Genomic DNA, 13894 nt, shown 5'->3' on the forward strand with positions numbered 1-13894 from the left:
TACCTGGTGTCCTGGCCCCAGATCAGCGGGGCTGTATCAGTTCTGGCTGCCACCGGCCCTCGTATGGGAAGCCCCATCCTACACTTGGGGCCTGGCCACACCAGCAGGGCTGTAAGGGAAACCCTGATTGTGGGGGAAGAGTAGTCAGGAGGCACCTGTAGCTCCAAAGGTCTGTCTGGGGTTCTGTGTTTAGAGGGCAAGGGAGAGGGATGTGTTAAGAAAGTGAAGGATACACTGCCCCTCTGGAGTGGCTGAACGCAATGTGAATCCAAGGACAGAGACAGTGATATTTTTATTCCTAGTCACTTGCAAGTGTACTGAGCGTTCAGTTAGAGGAGAGGGAGAGAGAGAGAAGGAAACACAGATTGGACAGAGGGTGATTCAGAGTGAAGAACACATGGGCAGAGATGCTGAGGGTGGCAGGAAGGGAAGAGGAGGGACAGAAAGTTACAGACACCAAGAAAATGAGAGGACTCAGACAAGAGACAAGATCGAGGTCAGGTTATAAAGAAAAGAATGACAGAAGAAAAGGAAGGAGAGACAGAGAGATACTGAAAAGACGGGGAGAGAGGGCTCTGGGGCCAAAGCACAAACTGGAAACCCAGAGGACAGGTACGAGGAGACAAAACCCCCAATCATAAAACCCCAATCTGTAATTCTTCTCCAGGGTCCACAAGAGCTGACAACCCTCACATGAGGCAGGGGCCACTACTGATAGGCAAAGTCTAAGGGCTGGAGGAACAGCCTTTAACAAGGATCCACAGGGCCTGCTTGTGATCCCCAAACCCCTTGCCCAGCCCCCAGTGCTTCCTTCTCAGGATCCAGGACAATGGGCAGGGGAGGGTGGGGTCATCCTGTATGTATAATATCAACCCCCCAGGACTCCATGCAGGGAGACCCAGAATACCTGTATCTTCAAGGGGGTGAGGAGGGACTGTGCACAAGGAGGGGGGCTTCCTGAAAGGAAAGCCAAGGGAAAAGGAAACAGGTTGGTCCTAAACCCAACCTGGGGCTAATGCTATGGCGTCCACTAGCCTGGGGAAAGTGCCAGGCTGCAGCCTAGGAATGTGGGTGATCCGGGTGCCCACACCCTGGGAGGAGAGTCTAAACAGCTCACGCCCACGGATAGCAGTGTGAAGACTTAAAAAAAACGAGTTCAACGATGCTGCGTTCCCACCTGTAGCCCCCAAAGACCGCCAATTTCTGTTATGCTAGATTGGGCCTCACCTCACCAGCGTTCCTAAGCAGAGCAAGGGAGGGGTGAAGGGGCTGGTTTATCCCACCACAGGAAGGGAGTAGCCGAAATCCCAGAGACTGGCTCAGGAAGAATAGCCCTGACCCCCAAAAACCCTGACTAGGGGAGGGAAGGACACCAGGGTGGACAAGCAAATGTGGCTCGTCAGAAGCTAAGAAAACAAGGAATTGGGTGGCAAGGATAGGGTATAGCGGGGTAAAGAAATAGGGAGTAGGTGCAGAGTCTGCAGGTACTGCTTTAAGGGCGCACTGGGGAGGAGGCCAGGGCTAGGGTGGGGCCGATTGACCCCAAAGGGGGTCTCGGGTCACCTGCACCTTGCCCACTGGCAGGTCTCCAACAGGCCCCCGCCTATCCTCTCTGGGCGGCCATGAGGTCCCGGTCCTCCAGTCCAGCCAACCGACGGCTGCCCGGGGCCTGGCACGTCTCTGCGCCTCCGCGGGATAAATAGCACATGATCGGAGCTCTCCCGCCTAGCCCGCCCGGCAGGGTCCTGCAATCGGGACCTCGGAACCCCGGCTCCCCGCCCCACAGCGCATTCCTCCGCGGGCGTCCCCTCCCTGCCCCCCACCAGCTCTCACCTCGTCGCGGCGGGACTCCCGGCGGAGAGCAAAGGGACAAACTTTCTGGGATCCCTAAAACCCGCGAGGGAGAGGCCGGGGGCCAGTTCGGGGCTGCCCCCGCCCCTCGCCGGGTCCCCGGGCGGCGGGCGGCGGATCGCGCCCCGGGGGCGGCAGCAGAAGCGGCGCCAGCTGCCGGCGCCCGCCCGGGCAGCGCGAGCTGGGGCGGGAGCGAGGGGCGGGGGACGGACGGACGGGCGCGCGCGCGCGGACGGACAGGCGGGCACGCGCTGTCCCGGGAAGGAGCCACCCGGGCCACTCTGGTTAAAGGGGCAGTGCACTCTGACAGTAGGGCTCACCGGGCAGAGACAAGGAAACTGAGTTGCGGACACTCAGGGAAAGCAAATCACCAGAACGTGGGAAAACTAGCGCTCCTGAGGAGCCGGGAAAGGTGGGGGCGGACCCTGGAGGGGACTTAGGTCGGAGCCGCGCACGTCGTCGCCGTCAGAGGCGCGCCTAGAAGGCGGGGCTTGCTGCAGACCACGCCCAGGGGGCGGTCCACTCAGGCTCGGCCTTCAGGCGAGCCTGGCAAGTGGGGCGACCAGGGTCACTACGGAGCTGCTCCTTCCTGCCCGACCTGAGGTTCCAGAACTCGCTTCGCAGTTGCCTCAGGTGATGGGGCCAAATGCTACGGAGACGTCGCCGACCTAGCCGCTCGGTCGCTCTCTTCTCAGATAGCCTTCTCGTTTGACTCCCGGACCGCCGCCTCAGCCTATCGGGCCCCAGTCAGCCCCCTCAGGTTCAGGTGTCTCTTAGGCCGCATTTGCCTTCTCAGGACTGGGGAAGGAGACCCCTGCCCGCCAAGCCTGGTCTGCCCATGTCCCTAAGCATGGGCTACTACCTCACCATCTCAGTTTTGCCTTCCTACCTATTGCCAAAGATTTGGCTGTGGACCCCAGTCTTCCTGCCAGAGTCGCCTTGGCCCCCTGAGGCCCAATCCACACCCTCAGGCCTGGTCCTTCCCTCCTAGTAAAGTTACCCCAACACCAGGCTCCTCAGCCAGGGCGTCACCTTTCAGATGCCCATCCACCCTCTTAGCTGTGTCTTGCTGACAAGGTCTTGACTATCCCTTGGTCAACTGTCGATTCTGTCTGGCCTGGCTGCCTTAAACCTTAGATCTAGGTCAGCCCCTTAGATCTAGGTCACCCGCTCAGGCCCAGCCATCCAAAGACCTCTCAACTCCTAATTGCTCCCTTAGTTCTAGACCCCCTACTAATCAGGATATCCATTTTAGATCAAACACACACACACACACACACACACACACACACACACCCTTTCTGCCCTACTCAATCCCATCAAGATACTCCTTTTGCTTTCAATCTTCCTCAAAATTTCTCAACTCAGTTTAGCTGCTCTTGGTATTGTTTTGTGATGGACTGGGTCTCTCTTTGTAACCCCTACCCCAGGCTGGCCATAAACTCTCAATCCTGTGTTAGCCTCCTGAATGATGGCTGGGGTCACAGGATTGCAAAACTATGCCTAGCTAACTCTTTGGATAACCTTTGCTTGTAACATTTTCTGATTGTTTTGTTTTTCCTTTATGCCAGCCAACATGGCGTGCCTAACTTACTCTGCGTTGTTTAGGGTCCCAGAGCTTTGGGCATGCCAGCAAGCTGCTGCTCCACCACTAAACTACAGGGGGTTTTGTTGTTGTTGTTGTTTTGATTTGTTTGTTTGTTTTTTGCTTCCCTAGCTTTTAAATTTGTTTTTTGGACAAAATCTTGGAGTTTTAAAGCAGTCTGGACTCAAAACTCAAACATTAAACCTCCTGAGCCTTTGAGATTACAAGTCTGTACTCCTGTTTCTGGACTTTTCTAGTATTCTTTTAAAAAGAATTAAGTATTTTTGTGTTTCATATGTATGCACCTGCACATGTGCATATGTGTGGAGGTCAGATCCAGAAATCGAATTGAGGTCATCAGGCTGGGGCAACAAGAAATTTTAGCCATTGGTCCGTCTAGTATATATTCTTTTAAGATTTTATTTTTAAGCTGGGCAGTAGTGGCATATGCCTTTAATCCTAGCACTCTGGAGGCGGAGGCAGCTGAATCTCTGTGAGTTTGAGGCCAGCCTGGTCTACAGAAGCACTTCCAGGGCAGACAGGGATACACAGAGAAACCCTGTCTCAAAAAAGAAAAAAGTTAGTCTTAATTACATATGTGGATGTGGGTGTATCCAAGTATGGGTGCTTGTGAGGTCAGAAGAGGGCATCAGATCCTCTAGAGGGGAGTTAGGAGTTACCAGTGTGAGCCATCTGGGTTGGGGATTTGGCTCAGTGGTAGAGCGCTTGCCTAGCAAGTGCAAGGCCCTGAGTTCAGTCCTCAGCTCTGAAAAAAAAAAAAAAGAGCCATCTGACATGGAAGCTGGGAACATACCTCAGGTCTCTCAAAGAACAGCATAACCACGGTGCCATCTCTCCAGCTCTTATATCTAAAATTTAAAATAATATAATTACACACCCCCACCTTTCCCCATATCTACTACTCTTAACCAGCTAGCTTCCTACCCATCTTGGCTAGCTTTGAAGTCATCGTTGTCCCTAATGCTAGCTCTGAGCAACTGAGCTTTTATTTTGTTGTTTTGTTTGGATGAAGCAAAGTTGAAATTTTATTTTAGATTAGATTGATTTATCTCATTTTTATGTGTGTTTTTTTTGTGTGTACATATGCATACCATATGTGTTTCTGGTGCCCACAGAGGTCAGAAGAGAGAGTCAAATAAAGTTACAGATGATTGGGAATTACCTTGTGGGTGCTGAGAGCCAAACTCAGGTCCTCCACAAGACCAACAAGTTCTTTTAAGAGTTGAGCCATCTCTCCAATCCCACAGTTGGAGGTTATTAAGAAAATGTTTTAAAATAGATTTAACATAGACATTAAAGGAGAAAGGGAAGGGGCTGAAGAGGTGGCTCAGTGATTAAGAAGAGCCCTTGTTGCCAGGCAGTGGTGACTGGCACACACCTTTGATCACAGCACTTGGGAGGCAGAGGCAGGCGGATTTCTGAGTTCGAGGCCAGCCTGGTCTACAGAGTGAGTTCCAGGGTTTCTACACAGAGAAACCCTGTCTTGAAAAACCAAAAAATAAAAAGGAAAAAAAAAAGGAGAGCCCTTGTTGCTTTTGCAGAAGACCTTTTCTACCCTTCTCCAGCTCCTGCATGAACACGGTACACATAAACTTATACAGGCTCACAGCACACACATAAATAAAAAGTAAGTAAATCTTGAAAGGAAGAAGAGGCCGGGCGGTGGTGGCGCACGCCTTTAATCCCGGCACTCGGGAGGCAGAGGCAGGCGGATTTCTGAGTTCGAGGCTAGCCTGGTCTACAGAGTGAGGTCCAGGACAGCCAGAGCTACACAGAGAAACCCTGTCTCGAAAAACAAAAAAACAAAAAAACAAAAAAATAAAAAAAAAAAAAAACAAAAAAAACAAAAAAAAAAACAAAAACAAAAAAAAAAACAAAAAAAAAAAGAAAAAAAAAAGAAAAAAGAAATGAAGAAGAGAAGAGCTTAGGAAAAGGACTGTATACACCCAAGGCTGAGTACAGCCTTCTCAAGGAAGGTTCTGTGCAACCTCTCTTTTCACTTTTCTGTAGAGCAGTGGTCTTCAACCTTCCGAAGCTGCGACCCTTTAACACACTTCCTTATAGTATGGTGACCCCCAACCATAGAATCATTTTTGTTGCTACTGCATAACTAATTCTGTTACTGTTATAAATCTTAATGTAAATATCTGTGTTTCCCCATGGTCTTAGGTGACCACTGTGAAAGCATCGTTCAACCCCCACAAGGTTGCAACCCACAGGATGAGACCCACTGCTGAAACCGTAGACAGCCTCAGCTGCCTTCTCCTTTGTTGTTACTTTTCCCACAGTTTCACTAACCTTTCATTCCCAATATACTACCAATCCTGGTGTCCTCCACTTCTCTGTCCCCAATCACCAGGTCTGTTCCAACTATTGTCAAAGGCCTCTGCACATCCAGTCTCCACTTGTCAGCTTTTTGTTTCATCATCCTGTATTACAATGAGCTTAACTTGCATCTGTAATCTTTACTTACTCTATACCTTGAGCTCCAGAAAATTTTCTCCTTGACAGCATCCATCTTTCCTGTTTTTTTTTTTTTATCTCCAACATTACATGTTCAGTTAACAGTACAGCCTACTGGCTCTCTTAGAGTTATTAAGCTTTCCTTTTTTTCAGGATGTTCAGTCCCCTTCCAATCTCTAGACTTACTGATGGTCTAGTCCCCACAGTCATTATATGAGTGAATGATTCATTATTCATTATCCTCCCAGCACCAAGGAGATCCAGTCTTGCTACCTAGCCAAGTCCAGTCATGCTGGGTCAGGAAGATGGAGACAGCATCCTTCCTTTTGCCAAGTGAGTCCTCCCTACTGGGTGGGAAGGACAAGGATGGGATGGAGGGAAAATGTTTGAATTCTTCTCAGAATTATGGGAGAACAGGAACCTTCAGTGCCTGGGTTTGGAGGGGGTGAGGTTCATTTATTCAACAAATGGCTTCCTATTATTACTTTGTTTTAAATTGTCCATGGAGACCAGAAGGATTGTGAGGCCATAGAACTAGAGTAAGGAATGTGTAAGCCAGCTGAGAAAACAACTCACAAGCAGTATGGGTGCTCTTAACCACAAGCCAGTGCTGAGAAACAAACTCACAAGCAGTATGGGTGCTCTTAACCACAAGCCAGTTCTCTAGCCCCAGCAAACTGTTTTTGAACACTGTAATGGTCTAGGAACTATATTAGGCATCGAGGACTCGACAGTAAGAACATGGTCCTCCTCTCACAGAGCTAGTGGTAGAACAGAATGTATAGACAATGTATAGACGAGCATCATTACAGCTAGTTAGGAGAACTACACAAAAAGATACGTAAGTATAGAGTAATGAAAAACAGGAGATAAAAGGTTAGAGTCACTGTAGAAAATGAGTGTGTAGATGTGGATTCAAAATGAAATAAACTGGGTATGTTCTAGTAGCAAGTTAGGCCAATGTAATTAAAACTTGTTAACTGAAGAAAATGTGAACAAAGTTAAGAGAGTTAAACAAAGCCAGTTCATGGAAAGCCTTATTGGCCATAGACAAACTTTTGTATTTTTATTCTGAAGATGGTAGGAATGGATAGAAAGTTTATGCTAGGCAGTGAGCATGCACACTGTTTTCTTTAACCTCTTTTATTATGGAAAATTTCAAATAAATATACTGGAGAAATGGTGTTATAAATTAAGGTATTCTTTTCAGGAAGATTCAATAATTTTCATTATAGGGATTTTTCTTTACCTATCCATCCTCCTAATTCTCATTGTTAAAAGGTTGTTTAAGTGTGTCTGTGACTATGTACACATATATGTTCAGGTGTGTGCTCCAGTACTGTACATGTTGGTGCCAGAAGGTAAGGTGTATCCTCTAGCATTCACTGCCTAGTCTTTAAAAATATTGTTGTTGGTTGGTTGGGGTTCTTTGTTGGTTTGCTTTGTTTTTTTTTGTTTGTTTGTTTGCTTTTGGTTATTTTTATGTTTTGTTTTTTTTTTTTTCAAGAGGTCTCACTATATATCTCTGGAACTTACTTTGTAGACCAGGATAGCCTTGAACTCACAGAGCTCTACCTGCCTCTGCCTCCTGATTGCTGGAAATAAAGGCATGTGCCACCACTGGGGAAACTTTTTAAAAAGACTTTATTTATCTTATTTTATGTGTGTATTTTGACAGTATGTATGTATACTATGTGGGTTCTGAGAACCTAATCTGGGTCCTCTGCAAGAGCAACAGTTCTTTTAACTGCTGAGCTGTCTTTCTAGCCAAACCATTCCTTTGAAAGAGGGTCTCTGTCTCTGTCTCTGTCTGTCTCTCTGTCTCTCTGTCTCTCTGTCTCTCTGTCTCTCTGTCTCTCTCTCTCTGAGACTGGAGTTCACATTTTCTCAGAGTAGAAGCCAGTAAGTCCCAGCAATACAGTATCCAGCCCTTCCAAGGTAGGGATACAGATGCGTGAAAGACACTTAGCTTGTTACATGGATGCTGGGATCTGAATTCCAGCCCTCATGATTTAACAGCAAGTACTAACTCCAGCCCCTTTGTTTGTTTGGTTTTGGAGTGGGGTCTTACACAGTTTAGGCTAGCCTTGAACTTAATAGGAAGACAAGGATGACTTTACACATCTGATCCTGTCATAATCTACCAAATGCTGCCATTACACACATGCACCAGAGGGTGTTGGTCTCCTAAAGCTGAAGTCGATGGGCAGTTGTGAGCTGCCTGATGTGGGTTCTGGGAACTGAACCTCAATTCTCTAAAACAGCAGTAAAAGCTCTTAACTATTGAGCCAATATGGTACCACTTTAACCATATCAGCGGATTCAGGAGGCAGAGACAAACAACAGATGACTTGCTCCTCCTCTGTAGTAGCATCTGGGGAGGAAATAAGGATAGAAGTGGGGGCTGGGGAGAAGGCTCAGCAGTTAAGAGCACTTGTTCTTGCAGAGAATCTGGGTTCAGTTCCCAATACCCACATGGCAGCTAAAAACCATCTGTCACTCCAGGTCTAAAGGATCCAATGCCCTCTTCCAGTGTGTCTGGGCATTGTATGAATGTGGTGCTCAGACATATATGCAGGCAACATATCTATACACATAAAATAAAAAATACATCCTTAAAAATAAAAATATGGGGGGTTGTGAAATGTCTCAGTGATTAATAGCACTGGCTGCTTTTCCAGAGACCCAGTTTCAATTCCCAGCACACACAAAAAACATCTATAACTTCAGTTCCAGAGGATCTGATGCACTCTTCTGGATTCTGTGGGCCTTCTACACATGTGATACACAAACACATATACAGGCAAAACACATGATATGGAATAAAAATAAATTAAAATTTCAAATTTTTTTTAGAAGAATAGAAGCAGAGGAGAGAGAGAGAAAGGGAGAGGGAGAGGGAGAGGGAGAGGGAGAGAGAGAAAGGGAAAGAGAGAGAGAGAGAGGGAAAGAAGAGAAGAGAAGAGAAGAGAAGAGAAGAGAAGAGAAGAGAAGAGAAGAGGACATTGCTATAGTCCAGGAAGAAAAAGATGATAGAAGATCTGCATATGATGAGAAGGAAAATGGAAACACTGGTCAGTCAGGTTTGGGCATTGTTCAGTTTTATAGCTCACTGGATTGGCCAATGGACTAGATGCAGGAAGTCAGAAAAAACAGAACATAGCAGGACTGTGGCCACAGCTACTAGGCATGTAAGGTGCATCTTTTATTAAGCTGAAGGATAAGAAGACATTGAGTGGAGCCTAAGGAGGAACTAAGGCTTGAACAGATTTGGGAATATTGGCACACTGGAGATATTTGAAGTCATGAAACTGAATGAGACCACCTAAAGACAGAGAGAGGTAAAAATATAAAAGACCCCCTAATATTTCACTTAATGGCCAAGAGGTTGGGCCAGCATGATGGCTCATGCCTTTAATCCCAGCACTCAGGACACAGAGGCAGACAGATTTTTGTGAGTTCAGAGCCAGCCTGGTCTATATATCAAGTTACAGGGCAGCTAGAGCTACATAGTGAGATCATGTCTCAAAAATGAACAACAACAACAACAAATCAGAAGAGTAGGAATCATTCAATCTGGGGACAAGAAAGTAATGACCACTGTTTTCAAATAGCTCTATATACCCTTCCTACATACAAGGACATTCTATATTCTGAGATACAGAAGACACATTAGGGGTAAACATAGTTTCTTTCTTGGATCCCTTGCATCGACTTAAGGGAACCTTGTCCATCAAAGCACCTAAGTAGCCAAAGCCTTCCTCTTAACAACTCCAGTTGTTAAATGTTATGTTCTCTGACTATGAAATATAGAAGCTGAGATTCAGGCTGGGCATGGTGTCACTTGCCTTTCAATCTCAGCACTCAGGAAGCAGAGGTAGGCAGATCACAGTGAGTTTGAGGTCAGCCTGGTCTACATAGTGAGTTCTGGAACAGCTAGATAGTCTGTCTCAAAAAAGGGGGAAGGGGAGAGAAAAAGAGAAAGGGGAAGGGAAAGAGGGAGAGGGAGAACTAGAAGCAGCTGAGATTCGGTGAGTTTTAAGAGTTCAACCATAGCCCATCTCCACCCTCACTCTAGCTCCTATCTCCAATCAGATTTGTTAACCTCTTTAGCTAAGGTGGCCAAAAGGTTCTCTATGGCTGTAGCTCAGCTAGATACAGCTTAGGTGGTATAGTGATTTCTTAGCATTCAGGAAACTCTGAGTTTGATTCCCAGCACTGCATTAAAAACTAGGTGTAGTGGCACATGCCTATGATCCTAGTATTCAGGATGTAAAGGCAGGAAGATCTTTTTAAAACTTTTAAAATTTTAATTTATGTATATATCTGCATGTATATGTGCACATGTATGTGGGTACCTGCAGAAGCCAGAAGAGGGTTGGGTCCCACAGATCTGGAGTGACAGGCAGTTGTGAGCCACCCAGCCTAGGTTCTGGGATTTGAACTTGGGTCTTCTGCAAAAGCAGCATGTGCTCTTAACCTCTGAGCCATCTTTCCACCCCTGTGAGGCAGGAGGATCTTAAGTGCAAGGTCATACTCTGTGAAAGAGCAAGTTTGAGGCTAGCCTAGGATACATGAGACCTTGTCTTAAAGCAGGGAGAGAGAAAGCATTATGATTCATGCTTTTAATCCCAGCACTCAGAAGGAAGAGACAAGCAGATCTCCAAGTTTAGGGCTAGCCTAGTCTATATAGCAAGTTCCAGGCCAGCCAGAGCTTAATAGTGAGACCCTGTCTCAAAAGAGAGGTGTAAGGGAGTGTAAGGGAGGGAGGAAAGGAATGGAGAGAAGATGAAAGGAAAGACATGGCTTGCAAGCACATGGACAGCTGTATGATCCCATGGAAGGAGCCACCCCTGAATCCAGTTGGTGAGTAAATTCTCTAAGGCAGTGGTGCTCAACCTTCCTAATGCTGCAACCCTTTGATACAGTTCCTCATATCGTGGTGACCCCTTAACCATAAAATTGTCTTCATTGGTACTTCATTACTATAAATTTGCTACTGTTATGAATCATAATGATATTTATCTGTGTTTGCCAATGGTCTTAGGAGACTCCTGTGAAAGGGCCATTTGATGCCTTACCAAAAGGGTAGAGACCTAGAGGTTGAGAACTAATTCTTTAAGGGGTGATTTAGGCAAGAGTCTACCCTGTTCTCTCTCAGGTGTTCCAGAGTGGTCAGCCGATTTTCACCCTGCAGCCTGCCTTCCCAGAATAGCAAACCAATGCCTCAGTCTTATGGAGAGACCTTCTGGGAGAATCTTAGTCAAAGGTCTAGGTGAGTAGAGAGAAACCAGGAACTGGAGGTAGAAAGGTGAGGCTATGCTGTTTTTAATGATCATAAATCCTACAGCAACAAGCCCTTGTTTGGCAGTCATTTCACACTACTTGGTGGAACTTGTAGTTCCAACAGGACGTTAGGAGAGTTTATGAGAGATGCTATTTACCAGGGTGTCCTTTCTGACTTCAGCTCCTGTTTTTGTTCTTCTCAGCGCCAACTGGATGGCAGAGCAGTACATTCCACCAATTCTGGTAGGACAAGCTGCTTCTCAGCCTTCTATTAAAATTCTACCCACTGCCTTCCTATCCTTATTACCATTTCTCTCTAGTGTTTCTCAACCAGTGTACTAACCAGGCCCTGTTTTTACTGTAAATCAAGCATCCTGTTTTCTATATCATACCTAAGCTTCCAAAAACCCCAGATTCTCTAGTTCAGCCCAAGTTTCCCTGAAACTAACGTTTGTCTACCCATTTAGCAACTATTCTTTCTTCTTGATACAGAGGGCCACTGGTTGCTCCCAGCCTGGCCTGCACCCTCTTGAGGGGCTCCCTCCTCCTGAGAAGCTTTGGAGAAGAAAGAGAAAGAAGCTGCATTTGGAAAGAATGCAAAAGGGCCCTGGAAGCATTCCAGCCCGAGTTAGAGCAGTTACTTATCATCTGGAGGACCTGAGAAGGCGCCAGGGACTCATCAATGAGTAAGGAGGCATGGCATCAGGACTCTGGGAGCCAAGCAGGGATCACAGGCAGGATAGTTGAATAAAGAAAGTTAAGAACTTTAAGAGAATTCATTGGCACTTAGAAAGGAACTGTATCCTTGGTGTGACTCAAATATAATTTAATTTTTGCATTTAATCACGTGTATACATGTGTAGTGCCTCCACACAACATGTGTGTGGAGGTTAGAGGACAATTTATGGGAATTTGTTCTCTCCTTCCATCATCTGGGTCCTGACTTAGGTCATTAGGCTTGGTAGCCAACACCTTTACCTGCTAAGTCATCTTGCTGCCCCCAAACATGAACTCCTTTTTTTGTTTGTTTGTTTTTTGTTTTTCGAGACAGGGTTTCTCTGTGTAGCCCTGGCTGTCCTGGAACTCACTCTGTAGACCAGGCTGGCCTCAAACTCAGAAATCTGCCTGCCTCTGCCTCCCAAGTGCTGGGATTAAAGGTGTGCGCCACCACCACCCGGCTCCAAACATGATTTCTATAATATGGAAAGAAGCAGTTGAGGGATGGGAGTCATATAAGCTGGAAGGAGTGAAATGGCCCATGACTACAAAAAAGCACATGGTTGAACTAGGGTTCATTGGAGGTCATTGTTTGGTCCCTGAACTGAAAATTTTTGTCTGTGAAGAACAAAAAGTTGGGGTGAATTGAAGGTCAAATGGTAGCACCTGTGAGTCTTAGCAAGAAGTTCTTCAGACCAGGGTGTGAGGAATGAAGAGTCTGGAATCCTGACCTCCAGACTCTTCTCTCCTCAATGTAATGTCTCCACAGACTGAAGAAGGCCCAGTGGGGCAGCTCTGATGCTACACCTGAACTCCCTGTGCTTGAAGAGGGCTGTGAACTTCTCAGCACTACAAAATACCTTGATGTGGAAGAAGAGAGGGCAACCTATCCACAAGAAGAAAATTATTTTATCACTCCCAGGGATCAGGTATGACTGGAGAGGAACCTGGTAAGGTTAGGGAGGAAGTCAATTCATAAATGGGAATGTGGTGGAAGCCAAGAGCCAAGTTTGATCGCTGGATTTAAGAATAAAGAGTGGTAGAGAACCTGAGCTTTTGAGGGTGTGTGCCTGAATTTGGCAATTAAGAAATCTGGAGAGCCGGGCAGTGGTGGCGCACATCTTTGATCCAGCACTTGGGAGGCAGAGGCAGGTGGATTTCTGAGTTCGAGGCCAGCCTGGTCTTCAGAGTGAATTCCAGGACAGCTGGGGCTACACAGAGAAACCCTGTCTCGAAGAGAGAGAGAGAGAGAGAGAGAGAGAGAGAGAGAGAGAGAGAGAGAGAGAGAGAGAAATCTGGAGAGAGGCCTATTTTTCCATTCTTGTCTTTTTTTACCCCCTTGCTCTCAATTTATCTCACCTACAGCTGCTTTGGTCTCCCTGGACTCCGTAGGCCAGCAGGAGACTTACACCTCTGGGCAGCTAAGCTCTCTGACCTACAGCACTGTTACAGCCAGAAAGAACCCCATTTACAATCCCCAGAGGATGGAGTTGGAGTCTGAGGAGTAGTGGGAAATCATCCAGGCCCAAGCTACGGGACCCAAGACCAATTCAAACATCAAGACTCCCCATTGCTGGCTTCAAGGCGGTTGTTTCCTCTCTCCTAACCCTAACTGTTGTCTCCATCCCATGGCGTAGGCATTCACAGCCTAATTGAGTTCCTGCCCAATTGCCCTGTCCACTCACAGCCGGGTTTTTCTCTAGGCCAGACCCTCATCTTGTGTTCTCTCTGTTCTGTTATTAAAGAGCCCCAAGTTGTCTTGTTTCTGCGCGAGGTAGTGATGGAAGGGGAATGGAAAGGACTCCTTTGATTTTCTTGAGGACCCAGTTACAATGAAGTCAAGCTGGTCCCCAAATGTGCCGAGTCTCGCCCGAGGCCAGAAGGATTCTGCATTCTCAAGCATTCTCCTTTGCCTCCAGGGCTCTGGCCCTGGACCTCTGCCCACGCCCCATCCTCCTGCGCCCACAGTCA

At 46.9% G+C, this 13894-nt stretch overlaps 2 protein-coding genes across 6 annotated transcripts in view; one reads left to right on the forward strand and one right to left on the reverse strand.

The window, feature by feature from the left end:
* Kif1c (kinesin family member 1C) overlaps window positions 1-2044 on the reverse strand; it is a 28033-nt gene extending 25989 nt beyond the window's left edge. The window contains exons 1-3 of one of the 5 annotated variants that reach the window (XM_034505426.2): window positions 1834-2044; window positions 908-957; window positions 4-183 (exon numbers count right to left, since the gene is read on the reverse strand). The gene's annotated coding sequence lies outside the window, so the exon portion shown is untranslated. The remainder of the gene's footprint in view (window positions 1-3; window positions 184-907; window positions 958-1833) is intronic. The other 4 variants (XM_034505428.2, XM_034505427.2, XM_034505425.2 and 1 more) reach the window with 4 other exon arrangements.
* Window positions 2045-5333: 3289 nt separating this feature from the next.
* On the forward strand, window positions 5334-13687 carry Inca1 (inhibitor of CDK, cyclin A1 interacting protein 1). The gene is given in 7 exon segments (XM_076936443.1): window positions 5334-6253; window positions 11082-11195; window positions 11410-11449; window positions 11699-11892; window positions 12693-12852; window positions 13289-13310; window positions 13313-13687. Coding segments are annotated over 7 exon segments (693 nt in total). The 5' UTR covers window positions 5334-6209; the 3' UTR covers window positions 13432-13687.
* The last annotated feature ends 207 nt before the right edge of the window (window positions 13688-13894 follow it).

The sequence above is a fragment of the Arvicanthis niloticus genome, chromosome 6 (assembly GCF_011762505.2).
Source record: "Arvicanthis niloticus isolate mArvNil1 chromosome 6, mArvNil1.pat.X, whole genome shotgun sequence".
NCBI classification, from domain to species: Eukaryota; Metazoa; Chordata; class Mammalia; order Rodentia; family Muridae; genus Arvicanthis; species Arvicanthis niloticus.